At 40.7% G+C, this 13,873-nt stretch overlaps 2 protein-coding genes across 2 annotated transcripts in view; both read left to right on the top strand.

Annotated features, from left to right (window-relative positions):
• Positions 1 to 11,415, top strand: part of GUCY2C (guanylate cyclase 2C (heat stable enterotoxin receptor)) — a 44,707-nt gene extending 33,292 nt beyond the window's left edge. Inside the window, exons 19-27 of the mRNA XM_009895226.1 lie at positions 1,863 to 1,951; positions 2,685 to 2,776; positions 4,311 to 4,469; positions 5,841 to 6,033; positions 6,202 to 6,376; positions 7,327 to 7,425; positions 8,188 to 8,282; positions 8,919 to 8,995; positions 11,007 to 11,415. Coding sequence (XP_009893528.1) covers positions 1,863 to 1,951; positions 2,685 to 2,776; positions 4,311 to 4,469; positions 5,841 to 6,033; positions 6,202 to 6,376; positions 7,327 to 7,425; positions 8,188 to 8,282; positions 8,919 to 8,995; positions 11,007 to 11,181 — 1,154 coding nt within the window. The 3' untranslated portion in view covers positions 11,182 to 11,415. The remainder of the gene's footprint in view (positions 1 to 1,862; positions 1,952 to 2,684; positions 2,777 to 4,310; positions 4,470 to 5,840; positions 6,034 to 6,201; positions 6,377 to 7,326; positions 7,426 to 8,187; positions 8,283 to 8,918; positions 8,996 to 11,006) is intronic.
• A 2,228-nt stretch (positions 11,416 to 13,643) lies between these two features.
• Positions 13,644 to 13,873, top strand: part of PLBD1 (phospholipase B domain containing 1) — a 41,674-nt gene continuing 41,444 nt past the window's right edge. The window contains exon 1 of the mRNA XM_009895261.1: positions 13,644 to 13,650. Coding sequence (XP_009893563.1) covers positions 13,644 to 13,650 — 7 coding nt within the window. The remainder of the gene's footprint in view (positions 13,651 to 13,873) is intronic.

The following is a 13,873-nucleotide window of genomic DNA, read 5'->3' as shown; positions in this document are numbered from 1 at the left end:
CTTCTCATTTAAATGTCTGGATTCATTCATTACCCAAGATGAGGCAGCAAGAAGCTGGATCACACTTATTCAAACACCTTTGAATTTGTTTGTGGCATCATCTAACTTTGGAAGAGAGTAGCTCAAACTTGGGGTGACCATTAATTTACAAATATCTAAGATAAAAAAAGCAAAAAGAATACCAAATTAGAGTCAATGGCAATGGGCAAAGAAATGTCCCTGTTGCATGTTAGATTCATTTGGGTTTTAAATCTGCAGAAAGTTTTTCAATGCCTAGGCTATCAGAAGTTAATTTTTGCAAGTTAGAAGACGTGACATTGATATTTCAGAAAAACTGATACAACCGCTGCTCCAGGACTTTATTGGCAGCAGCAAGGACTCTGTTCAGATTTTAAAAGAGTTGTTTAAAAAACCTTGTATCTAGCTTCCATCCACCAACTTAGGAAAATTAAACTCAACTTCCAGGTACTTCTCAACCTGGAAATATGTATCCATCAAGTTAACATACAATAATATTGCTACTCATGAGAGAAAAGGAGTCCCACAAAGACAATGGGCATAGAGAATTGGATTTCTAATGTATAGAAGTAACTAGGTCATAGCCCTCTTCACTGACTTCACTGTGAGACAGCTGTCAGGCCAGCTGGTTGGTCCACTCTTCTGCAGAAACACCTCATTCGCTGTTCAAGACTGTGAAATCTTGTCACGTACCAACGCTCAGTCCAAGCTGCCTCCTTGTTCCACTACTTTCCGCCACTGGCTAATTGCAGTGTTGCTAATAGTTGCTGTTACTTCTGCTCTCAGGTGTGTGTGCAGTGTGGAAATCCAACACATTCCTCTTGTATACATGAGATTCTTCTGTCTCTTAGCCCACAGAGGACTTCTTAGCAGTCTCTCCACTCCACAGCATTTGGGAGACTCAAGTCTCCTGCTCCTTCTCTAGTCTGTAATTTCTGTACCACAAAGCTGGAAGCTACTGCATCTTTTTAGGGTGATCATACACACTGGGCATGCTTAGCCATCCCTAGCTGCTCTAGACTTGCATGTACCATCACGATTACAAACCTTCCTCATCTCATTATATGCTTCCTTCCGTAAAATTTTCTCCCAAATATAATTAGACATTATTAATAAGTGTGTTTCACACTTGTTCACGGATCTTTCAGTTTCTCTTTCTCTCCCTCAGAGGTTAAAATTGCTTCTTTTTTTTAACTCCTTCTGGAACTCTTGAGGTCTGGAGGAGAATGATAGAGAGAGATTTTTGCTTTAGCTCTCACTTACTGTGCTTAAATTGAGTTGTGCAAATGCAGCCTGCATTCTGATATGTTCCAAATCCAAATAACTTTCACAGAACTGATTTAATGAGTAAGAGTATAAGTGAGCTAACATGCAATGTTTTTAAAGCACTTACATTATTAGCCTAGTTTTAAGGAAGCAGAGCATCTGCAGGTTCATTTGAACTGCTTTGATGAGAGTCGTATGTCTCCACACTTTTGATCAAGTTGCTTTTCACATTGTTTTTCACTATAGCTATACTTCATGCTGAGAGGCACACTAATAATGCCTAACGTTCATTTGGGAAGATGCCATAACCATGTCTACCGTGACCAATAAATACTCACATACATTCCTATTCATTTTGCTTTCAGGGGCCTTCAAGCCAGACTGTTCTGATCTTGTGCCATATATTTAGAAAAGCTCCGAAGTTGAAACTCACATAAAAATGAGGGAACTGTCTTCAAAGCGTCTGTTTGTACAGTAACTTGTAACATCACAGGATGCTATCCACAAGGAATGTCCTTCTTATGGTTTTTTTTTGTTGTTGTTGTTGTTTAAAACTTTGCATCTTTTTCCTGTGTTAGAGAAACTTTACAGAGTGGAGAGCGGCAAAGGAGTGAAGCCTTTCCGGCCAGACCTGTCCTTGGAAACAGTGGGAGAAAGAGACATGGAAGTAAGCTAATAATTAACTAAGCCATTTTCTGGGTGAAGGGTGGAAGTCCTGGCCAAACTAGAGCTCATGATCATGGGAGGTTGAAAGCTATGCACATTTTATGCCAAATGTCCTAACCTCATGGGAAAAAATGGTATTCTGTAGTTGTTATAGTGAAATGAAATACAACTCATGAAAATTATTTCACTGGAAAGAAATGGATGCTTATATGGTGCCACTCTTCTGACCTATTTTAGATATCTTTAAGATGGGATGAATCACACCTCAAATATACCTCTCTCCACTGATTATATAGCCCCTAAGACTTCTTGCTTAGGTGAAAATGTCTATATTGTAGATGTCCACGTATTCAGCAACGATCTCCGTTCTTTTGGCTGAATCACCAGTTGCAGAAAAATTCCAAACTCAGGATATTGGAAATATAATTACCACAGCATTTACCTCCGTGTCAATAACTGTATCTGGCACCAGCTGCCAGACTGGATCCATTTACTTGCCTTTCATTTATGTACTGCAAATTCAAGCCAAGATCATGTCACTAGTCACCACAGAGTTAAGTTTAAGATGCCTGCAATGAATGTCCTAACCATAGATTCAACACAGTTAGTCACACATTTTAATATGTTGCTGGTCAAGAGTAACCGGAAATTCCCTAATGAACTAGTGCTGTTTAGCACCATTATCCTTCTACATCCATTACTCAGGTGGACTTTCCATAAATTTTTGTTTGAAGGTGTATACACTAGTGAAGAGCTGCTGGGAGGAAGATCCAGAGAAAAGGCCTGACTTTAAGAAAATTGAGAGTACTCTGGCTAAAATATTCAGGTGAGCAGCAGGGGCTCCATTTTTTAACACTCCTCCTAAGTGTTAGAAAGCTCATATTTTTTAAGTATGTAAGCTGATGTGATTATGATTCAGTCAGTGGAAAAACTGCGTGTCTTCACTTAGATCCTCTTTTATTCTCTGGCAGAAACGTAGGTGAGCACGTGTGTATGTATACGTCCATGTGTGTACATAAGCATTATGCATGTATTAGCTTAGTGAGGGTAAGATGATCACCATACCTCAAATTGGTACATTGTGAAAGTAGCAAGCTGGATAATTAGAGATTTAAATCATTCGCGTAATTCTACCTCTGTCTCTAGTCAAGAGTTGGATAGTGACTCATGTTGTCCAAGTTTCGGGAAATGAATGCACATAAATGTTTGGAGGATGATTAGAAAGTTTGGATGAGCTGAGTTGTGCCATAAATGAGTTTGGATGGTCCTAAATTAAGCTGACTAGAAGTGTTGGGTTGTAACTCACCAGAAGTATTAATTACAGGGTTTTGTTGGTATAAAGTTGTGGTATAATAAGGGCCATAGCTGGATAAACCCTCTGGGCTTATATAGGCCGTTCACCTGGTCAATGCTGCATTGTTCCTCCAGAGTTTGGTCTGAATTAATTATTTCAGTGTCCAAACATCTGAATTAATTATTTCAATGTCCAAACAGTGAGCTTTTAATCAATTCTCTTGGGAAATTGCTCCTCAGTTTTTAAAGCTCTCCTCATTAACAAACGCCAACAGTACTCACATCATTTTACACTTCACATGGGCAGAAGGATAACTGCACTACGCATAACTTAATGTATTAATTGAATAATCTTACTGCAGCTGAATAGAAAGATGTCCTGGTTCAACTCCTAAGCCTCCATCCCACAAAAGCAAAGAGGTTGCCTCTTGTGACATGCAACATGGTGTTTTGCTCATGGAGGGCTCCAAGATGGTGCATCCCTGACATAAAGATTTGTTTAAAGTAAGAGTGGCTTGAAAGTCCAGTTGGGTACAATACTAATCTGAGTTAGTAAGCTGGAGTCTGCAAGATCTTGTGAGCCAAACTAGCCTGGGGGCTGCTAATTGTTCCATTCAATTGCTCTGTCTTCTACACAGGCAGCCCCATATTGTCTTAATCTTTCCAGCTGAAGTCCCCATCTAAATGTTATATGCAATTTTCTACCTACTATCTTTAGTTTCCTCTCAGGATTTGAGCTTGTCAGTTACTTTTTACAAATGAATGTTCATGGATTGCCCACGGTAACCTGGAGTTGAGAATATTAGCCGGGCTAGGTGATTTAAGGGTGCTTTAAGAACTACCACCTCCAAGTGACAAGCGTGGATCGCAGACTTTCAATTCATACACATAAGTTCTCCAAGCAACAAAAAGAATGATGCACTCTAGGCACTTTGCATTCTAACTACATGGAAGTCAAACACTGGAGAAGTTTTCTGTTGCTCCTTTTTTGCCTGCTTTTGCCTCTCTCAACAATGTGCTTCCATCAGCCGGTCTTGTTGGCTCCTGTCTATTTCTGTTCTTCGCAGTAACTACCATGGCCAGACCAATGAAAGCTACATGGATACCCTGATTCGGCGTCTACAGCTGTATTCCCGGAACCTGGAGCACCTGGTGGAGGAAAGGACAGAGCTATACAAAGCAGAGCGAGACAGAGCAGACAGGCTTAATTTCATGTTACTTCCAAGGTAACTGGCCAGGAGGATTTTCACGGACATGTTATTTACATATATCATCCGACTCTTGGAGAGTTGGGGTTGGGATTAATATTAATCTCCTATTTCCTTCCCCTCTAATCGGATCCTGCTAGGGCACAAAGAAAAGAAGCTGTTCCTGAGGTCTCCACCCTACAGTGGAGTTTCATGCCAAGAGGGTACTGGGACCCATTATCTTGCTCAACTTCTCTTCATGCACAGGATCCCCCTTTCCAGCACAAACAACTTTTTCACTGCCTTCCTGAGAACACATACATCTACGGTGATCCCACATCACAGAGCTCTGTTCTGTTCCAGCACCTTGCTAGATAGAAGTGTCTCCAGCAGGAAAGCAAGAGTGCAGTCCAACTTCAGGCTGGGATTTAGCAATGCAACAGAGGGGCTGAGGTGGGCTGGGCCAGACTGAGCTAGATGGATGCTTCAGAGGATAGTGTAAGACAAGTATTATTGATATGGCAATACTGGTAATACCAATAATTTTGGTATTGCATACATTTGGAACATTAAAACTATCCTGGTATGTCATTACTAGTTTGAAGGGTATTTAAGTAGTCAGGGTTTTGATTTTATGACTCATCTTAAAAAAAAAAGTGTCTGTTCAATCCAGTTTTGGGGAAATTTTGAAATGATTTGTCTGTGTAGACGGTGTGACAAGGAATCTTTGTTTCCTTCTACCCTTTGTTGTTCCTACCACTCTATTAGTCTCTTTGTTGCACAGCATTGTACAACACCTATAATTTTCTGGGTCTCTTTCAGTTATTCTCTTCTAACATTTCCACTAGGAACAGGTATTTTCCTGGATTTAGAAATGCAAGAAAATGAAGGTCCCTCTAAATAGATATTGACTGTCATGGTATTGAATTTTTGCTCCATAAAATTATCAGACTATGATATCTCATCTGAAATCAGGATGAGGTGATGTAATTATGAGGATTAAATTACTTCTGCGCTAGGGAAATAGAAAAATATGTCTGTTCTTACTTATTGTGTGGGTAGAATGTGGCTACATGTTAGAAGTTTCAGAATATCAGTTTTAAATTTGACTCTATATCCCCGTTTCTGACCTTGGCCAAGAAACAGTTTCCTGTGCCTCAGTTTCCATGGCTATTAACACACTTGGATTTCGTAAGGCTGTAGTGCATTAATTAACATTAGTAAGTGCTTTGAGGTCCCTGGCTGAAAGGCACTATGAGCATCTAAAATGCGATTACAGTGGCAGTTTTCAGCAAACTATTTGATGTTTCCTACACAGGAAGCAATGATGTGGTTGGGTTGCATGAAAAAATACCTTTAATATTAAACACAGACTACTCTTCTGTCTTCCTGCCTTCTCTATTTCCACAGGCCAGTAGTAAAGTCTTTGAAGGAGACTGGCCTGGTAGAGCCAGAGCTATTTGAAGAAGTCACTATCTACTTCAGTGACATTGTTGGCTTCACCACACTCTGCAAATACAGCACCCCTATGGAGGTGGTAGATATGCTGAATGATATCTACAAGAACTTTGACCACATTCTTGACCATCATGATGTTTACAAGGTGAATAGCTCCGCACTTTTGCTCAGTTAACAACTAGGGGACACACAAATCAAATTGGATGATATGGTGGATTTGGGAATCTGCCTTCTAAGCAAAGACAAAAGAGAGAAAAACAGGTCAAGATTACCTCATGTCTGCAGGTAGTGAGTTCTAATTGTGTTTCCACAGGTGGAGACCATTGGTGATGCTTACATGGTGGTGAGTGGTTTACCAAAGAGGAATGGCAACCGGCATGCTGTAGACATCTCCATGATGGCTCTGGACATCCTCAGCTTCATGGGATCTTTTGAACTGAGACACCTGCCGGGTCTGCCTGTTTGGATTCGCATTGGAATTCACTCTGGTACCCAGTAGTGCTAGATCAACAATGACAATTTTGTTGCCTTGTTTTTGAACAGAATAGACACCCATAAAAGATCTGGTAGTACAGCATATGAAACTGCTCTCCTCATGAAGAACCAGGTTGAAAACAACATACCTGGAGGAAGAGCAACAGAAATAACTAAGATACTGGTTTGCCCCCCCCAAAGTGAAATAGCCCATACCCATTCAATATAGCTTAAGTTAGTAGCTAGGAAGAGCAGCTGCCATTGTTCCTGCTATGATTAAGCCGGCTGTATCAAATAAGCTTTCACAGATTGCTCCTTCCTGACCAAAGTAGAGATCAGATATGCTTGTCTAGCCACAAAATGCAGCTCTATACTTTTGGAGGCAAAAGTTCTGACAAGCCTATGTGGCAATTCATGTTTTAATTAATCTATAAAAATATTTTTTTCTCAAAGAGGAACTGCAGATAGCTCAAGCAGATAGCTCCCAAGTACTTCGGGAAATTTTGTCTCTTCATTTTTGTTTGTTTCAACAACCGCCTAAACACCAGTTGCCAGGGGAGGAACATATCAGTGAAAGCGACTGTGACACTGGGAAACCCTTTGAGGCATCACTATGTACCCCTCCATAATGAAGCTTTTTTTCTTTTCCTCTTGCTTCCAAAGCTGACAGTTAATAACTGCATATTTTTTTTCTGCACAAAAATTGTGTTTAAATACAATTAACACTGTGCATCCATCTCCTTGTTATGCTCTTATTGGATTATGCAAGACGAACAGAGCTAGGCTTGGTTTGGAGTGGAAGGGAAGACCACCAGATACTTTGGGAAGTGAGGTACAGAGTATTGTCATCAGTGAGAGCTCCAGCAGGTACTGCACTGCTGTGCAACAGTGAGACACCTTCCAAACAAATAGTGTCTTGATCCACCTTTTTTTTTTTTTTTCATTCTCTGCATCCCATTTCTAGGTCCATGTGCGGCTGGTGTGGTTGGAATAAAAATGCCTCGTTACTGTTTGTTTGGAGATACAGTGAACACAGCTTCGCGGATGGAATCCACAGGATTGCGTAAGGATTTAATTTTAGCTGTCAGTGTAACAGGACCAGAGATTATTGGTTAGCTTGTGACTGAAGTATCTGTTTTCAGCTGAGAACAACTTATTATCGCCTTGCAGAAGTTTTAAAGATTGAGAAGCCCTATTTGTTTTGATTACCAATTGTTTCACTGTCCTGCTGGGCAACAAAGAATTGTTCCTTGTTCATGCTTCAGTGCTGGTAACAGGGAGTACACAGGCTGGTTCACTGGCTGAGTTCCTGTGGAAGATATGATACTTATGTGCCTGGGATTTAATTTTACTCTACGAATGGCAGATTTTAGTTCAACCTAGAATTGTATTACAGCTCTGTTGTGTAAATATGCTGACTGAATATTTTAAGTTGAAGCAATTACGTCTTCAATTTCACCATTAGGGAACTGAGTCAAGAGCCAGTTTGTCTTCCTCCCGTGCAGTGTCTTCACATGACTATTCTCTGTATAGGACACTCCCAATTATTCTTTTCCCTTTTGGCATCTAAATACTACTGATACCATGGTCACCTGTATTTCAGATCAATGGCTGTACCAGCTGTTCCTCCCTAGATACAACGCTACATAGTGGAGTCAGATTTTTTTGTACAGTGGTGTAACTGATTCTCGTTTAATTTGACTCTCAGAATTCATGTTGATAATAATTAGAGGAGCTTCTGCTATAGCACCAATTTTCACATATACTTAATATGATTATACAATACATTTCCAGATTGTGCTTTTGTTGTGTCTTTATTTTTTAGCTTTAAGGATTCATGTAAATGGTTCCACTATTAACATCCTGAAAAGAACAGACTGCCGATTCCAGTATGAAGTGAGAGGAGAAACGTACTTGAAGGTAACTTTTACCATGCGCGTGTACGAACACAGAGAAGAGGAATAGTATAAAAGTCTTATATAGCTGAGAGTACCCTGTAACTTCAATAACAGCTGGGGAACAAGGGTTACTGATCAATTGGTATTACAGTTCTCTAGCAGTTGAAGACACTTCTATAAAGACAATGAAGAGCTCCCTAAGTCATAAATTAAAGCAACATAAAGATATGGAGAATAAATGAAACAAACCATTTGTAACAGAAAATTGTGGAGTGAATTAATCAGATGGAAGGGAAGCTGAATCTATTGTTTATTTGCTCATACTCCAGTATCTGACTGTCTATCTACCAATCCATTTATTTCGGTCTATTACACTTGGGGGATGTCTGTACTTGGGAGCTGGCGGCAGGTGGCACAGCTCACCTCTCCCACAGCATGTGTTTCGGGTCATGGAGAAAAGGAGCGGGTGTGCAGCTGCATCTCCCGCATTACTCTTGTTCTTACATCTGATGTTTAATCCTTTCCTGTAAGCAACAGTTACTGAAAACAAGCAAAGGCAAACACAGCAATGGGCAATACAGTATTATTTAAGTAAATTAGCTACAGGAAATTGCGTTCTAATCCCTAAATTGTGCTTTCTCTTGTCATACATCTTTAGGGCAGAGGAACGGAGATTACCTACTGGCTGACGGGTACTGAGGACAAGAAATACAATCTCCCAACACCTCCTTCTGTGTAAGATGGTCTTTATACATGGAAAGGGAAGATAAATTCCCAGTCTTTGCACTTTAGCCTTCACTATTCCTCCCTGGCGCTTGTTGTGGGTTTTTTGATACCACCCAACTTGCCTTCAGTATTTAAAGGCTTAACAGTGTATGTGCATATAAACACATGTAAATATTCATGATGTGGGACTATGCATAGGATGAAGGTTATTTGTATATATAAGTGCTTAACGGGTTCATTTTCTTGGAAGGGAAATAAGACTTACAGGACAAGTTGCTGACGTGGTAAGTGCCAGAGATTGACAGAAAAATGAAAAACATTCATATTCCCAAAACTTTAGTCCTAATGGCACCTGCGTGTGACAGTACAGTGAGAGGATAACCTCAACTGCATGTGCAGCTCTCTGTAATACCATGTTATGCCTGTAAGCTCTTGTGGGGGAATTTGTAGGAGGAATGAAACTTGAGGATTAATCACAGAATCACAGAATTTTCAGAGTTGGAAGGGACCTCTAGAGATCATCTAGTCCAACTCCCCTGCTAAAGCAGGATTGCCTACAGCACATTACTCAGGACTGCATCCAGGCGGGTTTTGAAAATCTCCAGAGAAGGAGACTCCACACCCTCCCTGGGCAGCCTGTTCCAGTGCTCTGTCACCCTAACTGTAAAGAAGTTTTTCCGTGTGTTGGAACGGAACTTCCTATGCTCCAACTTGCACCCATTGCCCCTCGTCCTGTCACTGGGAACCACCGAGAAGAGTCTGGCTCCATCCTCCTTCAACCCACCCTTTAGATATTTGTAAGTAATAATAAGGTCTCCCCTCAGCCTTCTCTTCTCCAGGACAAAGAGTCCCAGCTCTCTCAGCCTTTCTTCATAAGGAAGATGCTCCAATCCCTCAATCATCTTGGATTTGAGCAGTATTCTGCAGAACAGGCAGACAAAGTTACTGTAGTATTGCACAGGCATAAAGTCTTTAAAAATTGATCAAAAGCTTACTTTCTAACACATAGGAGGTAAGTTATCAAGAAAAAAAAAAAAAAGAAAAAAAAGAGGTTGATATCCTGGAACTGAGCTATCATTTTGCATTAGTATTGGATAAAATATAGTAATAGTGAAAGTGTTGTTTTTGAGAAACCATGCAAAATTGAAGTCAGGATAAATGGTTGTGTTTACTTCACGCATATTTTCCATGGGAGTACTACATTATTTCCTGCAAACCCACTAAATGTCTAAGTTCATCACTTTCTGCTCTAAACTCCTGTGTACAGTCACTCTTTACTAAGTGGGAATTTGCTGCCATCTGCTTTGAAATGACAGTGTTTCAGTACAACTAGAAGTGTACTACAAGTGTTTGTCTCTGGGCTGAGCAGGAAATTACTCTTTTGTAAAATCAGAACTTTTTTTAATTAATATGATCAGTTGAGACTATCAGAATTATTGAATTGGCAATTCTATTCAACTACTGAAGTACCTCTTGAGCTGGATTACTGTTGTCAGTGATGTTTTTGTTTCTGCTTCCTCATATTGGCTGTGACTGACAAAATTGCCCCTTAAAATTGTCATATGTGGGTACTCCAGCAAAAGCCAGACACACTGCAGAAATTCAAGAAAAGGTAGCAACTCTGCTACTGAAGGCCACCTGAAGTTGAATAGTGGAAGTGCTGGCACCAGTAATGGTGTTGAGAGCTAAAATCTATTTTAATTTGGAGTTAATCTAATTTATGTCTTCCTTTTCATGCAAATGATGCTGAAATTTTTTTTTAAGGTTGATAATGACACAGCTCCAGACTTCCTGTGCAGAGCCAATGAGCTGTACTAGTTAAAAAAAAAATCACATATAAATCCTGAATTTTGTTCCCAAATCCAGAACCTGAATCTGGTTCTGCCCACACTTTCTATCAGCAGTATGGGAAGATCATGAAAATAAACATAGGATAGAAATGTTTAAAAACCTCTGGGGATCTGGGGGTCACTAAAAACATGTGAATCACTGAATCTTTTTTCCATCCTGTCACTTTCAGGGAGAATCAGCAGCGGTTACACGATGACTTAGCAGAGATGATAACAAATACTCTTCAGAAAAGGGAAGATGAAGGGTTCAAGACACGGGAGCTTTCACGGGTAGCTAGCTACCGATCAGGTACCCTGGAATACCTGCAACTGGCCAGCACAGAGAAATCTGCCACATATCTTTAAAACTGGATATCTTTAAAACTAGTAGGACTCAAAAAGCTGCAGCAACTCTCTGGAGTACTTCATGTGAAGGCTGGAGGCTTATACTCTCAGCTAGAGGAGAAAGAAGATACCTTTTCAAGCATCCTTTCTACCATCCAACCTGCCAGCAGTAAATCAAACCTCTCTTCACTCTAATGTTGAAATTGTTGGATGACTTCAGTAGGACACATGCAGCCTGATTTGAGGTAAATGAAAATACCTGCACTTGAGTCTGAAAATAGGGTTTTTTGGGGGTTTGGTTAGTGTTTTAAAAGTAAGAGCCTGTTCAATAATCCAATTCTGAAAATTTTCACAGCAAAACCTTAATTTTTCATGATTTTAAAATGTATTTAATTTGTAATTTTTATTTGAAGAAAGATTTGCTATAATACATTTGAAAATAACATTAAACATATCATAAGTAAATCCTGGATATGTTGCCATTTTGCTGCTTCTATTGTTTTCCCCTGTGTCTCATGTATTTTGTTTAATCAAGTTGACTTTGTTCAAGAGACAACACTTCTGTTATTTACCTTGGGAGATTACTCCACAAGTTGTATGGTTTCTAAAGCTTATCTGAATCTCTTGGGGCTGCAAAATGGAACTGGAAATCTTGCAAAAACAGACACTTTCGTATCTTTTCTCCACTTCTGCTTCTGTTCCCAAACCAGAAGTGCAACAGAAATGAACGAAACAAACTTATCTGAATTTCTTAAACCTCAGAAACTTTCAATTCAACTTTTGGATGAGGTTTCACAATGAGGCAGAACTCAGGTTTTACTAAAATGACTTGCACCATAATATTTATAACAGCTTTAAAAAGCAACCCAAGCACAGATGACGCATGTAAAAGAAAATCAGCATTCACATGAAGAAGTAACAACTAGTGAGTGAAATTTTTGCAAAAGCCTCTTGTGCATTGGTGGCTTTCAAAGCATAGCTACTTCTTTCACCATTGTCAAATGTCAGTCAGTATTCAAACCATAAAACTTGGTGCAAAATCATTCTTTTATTGTTTTGAACAGCATTTTTGACCAAGTAAACAACCATAAAATGTTAGAAAAGAACAAGCCAGTTGCCTGTGTTTTTTCTTTATCAACTTAAACTGGCTTTGTAAGTACACACACACACACAAAACAACCTAGGTGTAAACAGACAAATCTGAAGTGCAAAGATTCCTGGAAAAATTAACTCAGGAGGTGCTGTAGGGCTTATACTCTTGCGTAATGAATACAAATTCCTACACCCAGGAACACCATATAGACAGAAATAGCAGCTAGCATGTATCCATCAGCCACAGCTTTCAGGTTGTATGTAACCAACATCAAACGTGGACTGGCACTAATCTCGTACCATTACTTCTTCAGACTGTGTCCTAATGGAAGTGTTCATTAGGATAAGGGTAGGAAAAAATGGCTGGTATTCTAAAACTGGTATGTATTAAAAAGACTCCCAGTACAATAAAAAAGTATAAAGTCTGCTATTTCCTGCGCTGTGGTGCCAATCAAGAAGATTTGTCTCTATGTCTGCATTCTTGGGTGCGACTGCTGTGCTTCTTGGCACCACTGGACTATTCTGGTTGCTGTATCTGATATGCTCAGCAAGTGTAGCTGTAACACAGAGACAAGCTCTGGACTCCTCAAGCCCGAAGAAACCCACTACTACTACTACTACTATCTTAAGCAGAGCGCAGCACGTGACAGAGGTGAATTTCTCATTTGGAAAAACCTTTGGAAAATGCGCCTCCAGAGCAAACACAGCATGAATTCATGATAGACATTTAAGGGTTATTTTTCACTGGGGAGGCAAAAAAAAACCCAAAAAACCAGCACTGTGTTTTATCCTTATCTCTTGGTGAAAAGCAGCCCAGGCCAAACCAGAGATGGGTATGGAAGGATCCCTCCAGCCGGCAGTGGTGTTATAGTGCTCTTAGCCTGGGCTTGAGGCCAAGCCTTGCTATTTGGCCTGAACTGGTTGGCATGTGACCATGCTACATGAGGCTATTACAGGCACTGGTATCAAATTTAAACTATCTTAAACAATTATCGAAACACAAAGTCCTGATAATGGCAGTTTTAGGACAGTGGTAGAATAGCCAACACGGTGGGAGAAGAAAAGGCATCTCAGAACAATCTGAATCATGGGGGCAGGGGAAGACACCTTGGTAAGTTGTCCTGATCTGTAAACCCTCAGAAAAGGACCATCCCTCAGCTTTTCTGCTGGGACATGTGCAACGGTTATTTTCCGCAACAGGGCCGAAAGCTGCTCTGATGTAAAAAGCGTAGTTTGGTAAGACACCACTTAACTCCCGTTACTTTACGGGGGCCTTTCCTGATAAACCTTTGCCCCTTTTTGGTTAATCACCCTTGGCAAGCCCTGTGGCACAGCAGGCATCAGCCTGGGGCTCCCCCCTCGCTGCCTTGTGCCCTATGGGGCTGGCCCGCATGGCGGGTGAGGCCCAACCTTGGCCTGCAGTGAACCCCACATCCCGGCCAGACCTTGGGGGCTCCAAACAAGCGCCGGGGTCAAAAAGCTGCCGGGGCCCAAGGCTTGCCGCCCAGCTTGGCTTAACGCCTTCCCTTGCCCCTTCTGCCATCATGCCGGGCTGTGAGGCAGCTGGGGTGGCAGGGAGGCTGGCAGCCCCGGGCCCAACAGCCGCCTCGGGGCCTCTGCC

The sequence above is a fragment of the Charadrius vociferus genome, unplaced genomic scaffold (genome assembly GCF_000708025.1).
Source record: "Charadrius vociferus isolate BGI_N301 unplaced genomic scaffold, ASM70802v2 scaffold251, whole genome shotgun sequence".
Lineage (NCBI taxonomy): Eukaryota > Metazoa > Chordata > Aves > Charadriiformes > Charadriidae > Charadrius > Charadrius vociferus.
The sequence above is the reverse complement of the archived record's forward strand: the minus strand, read 5'-3'. Positions and strand labels throughout refer to the sequence as shown.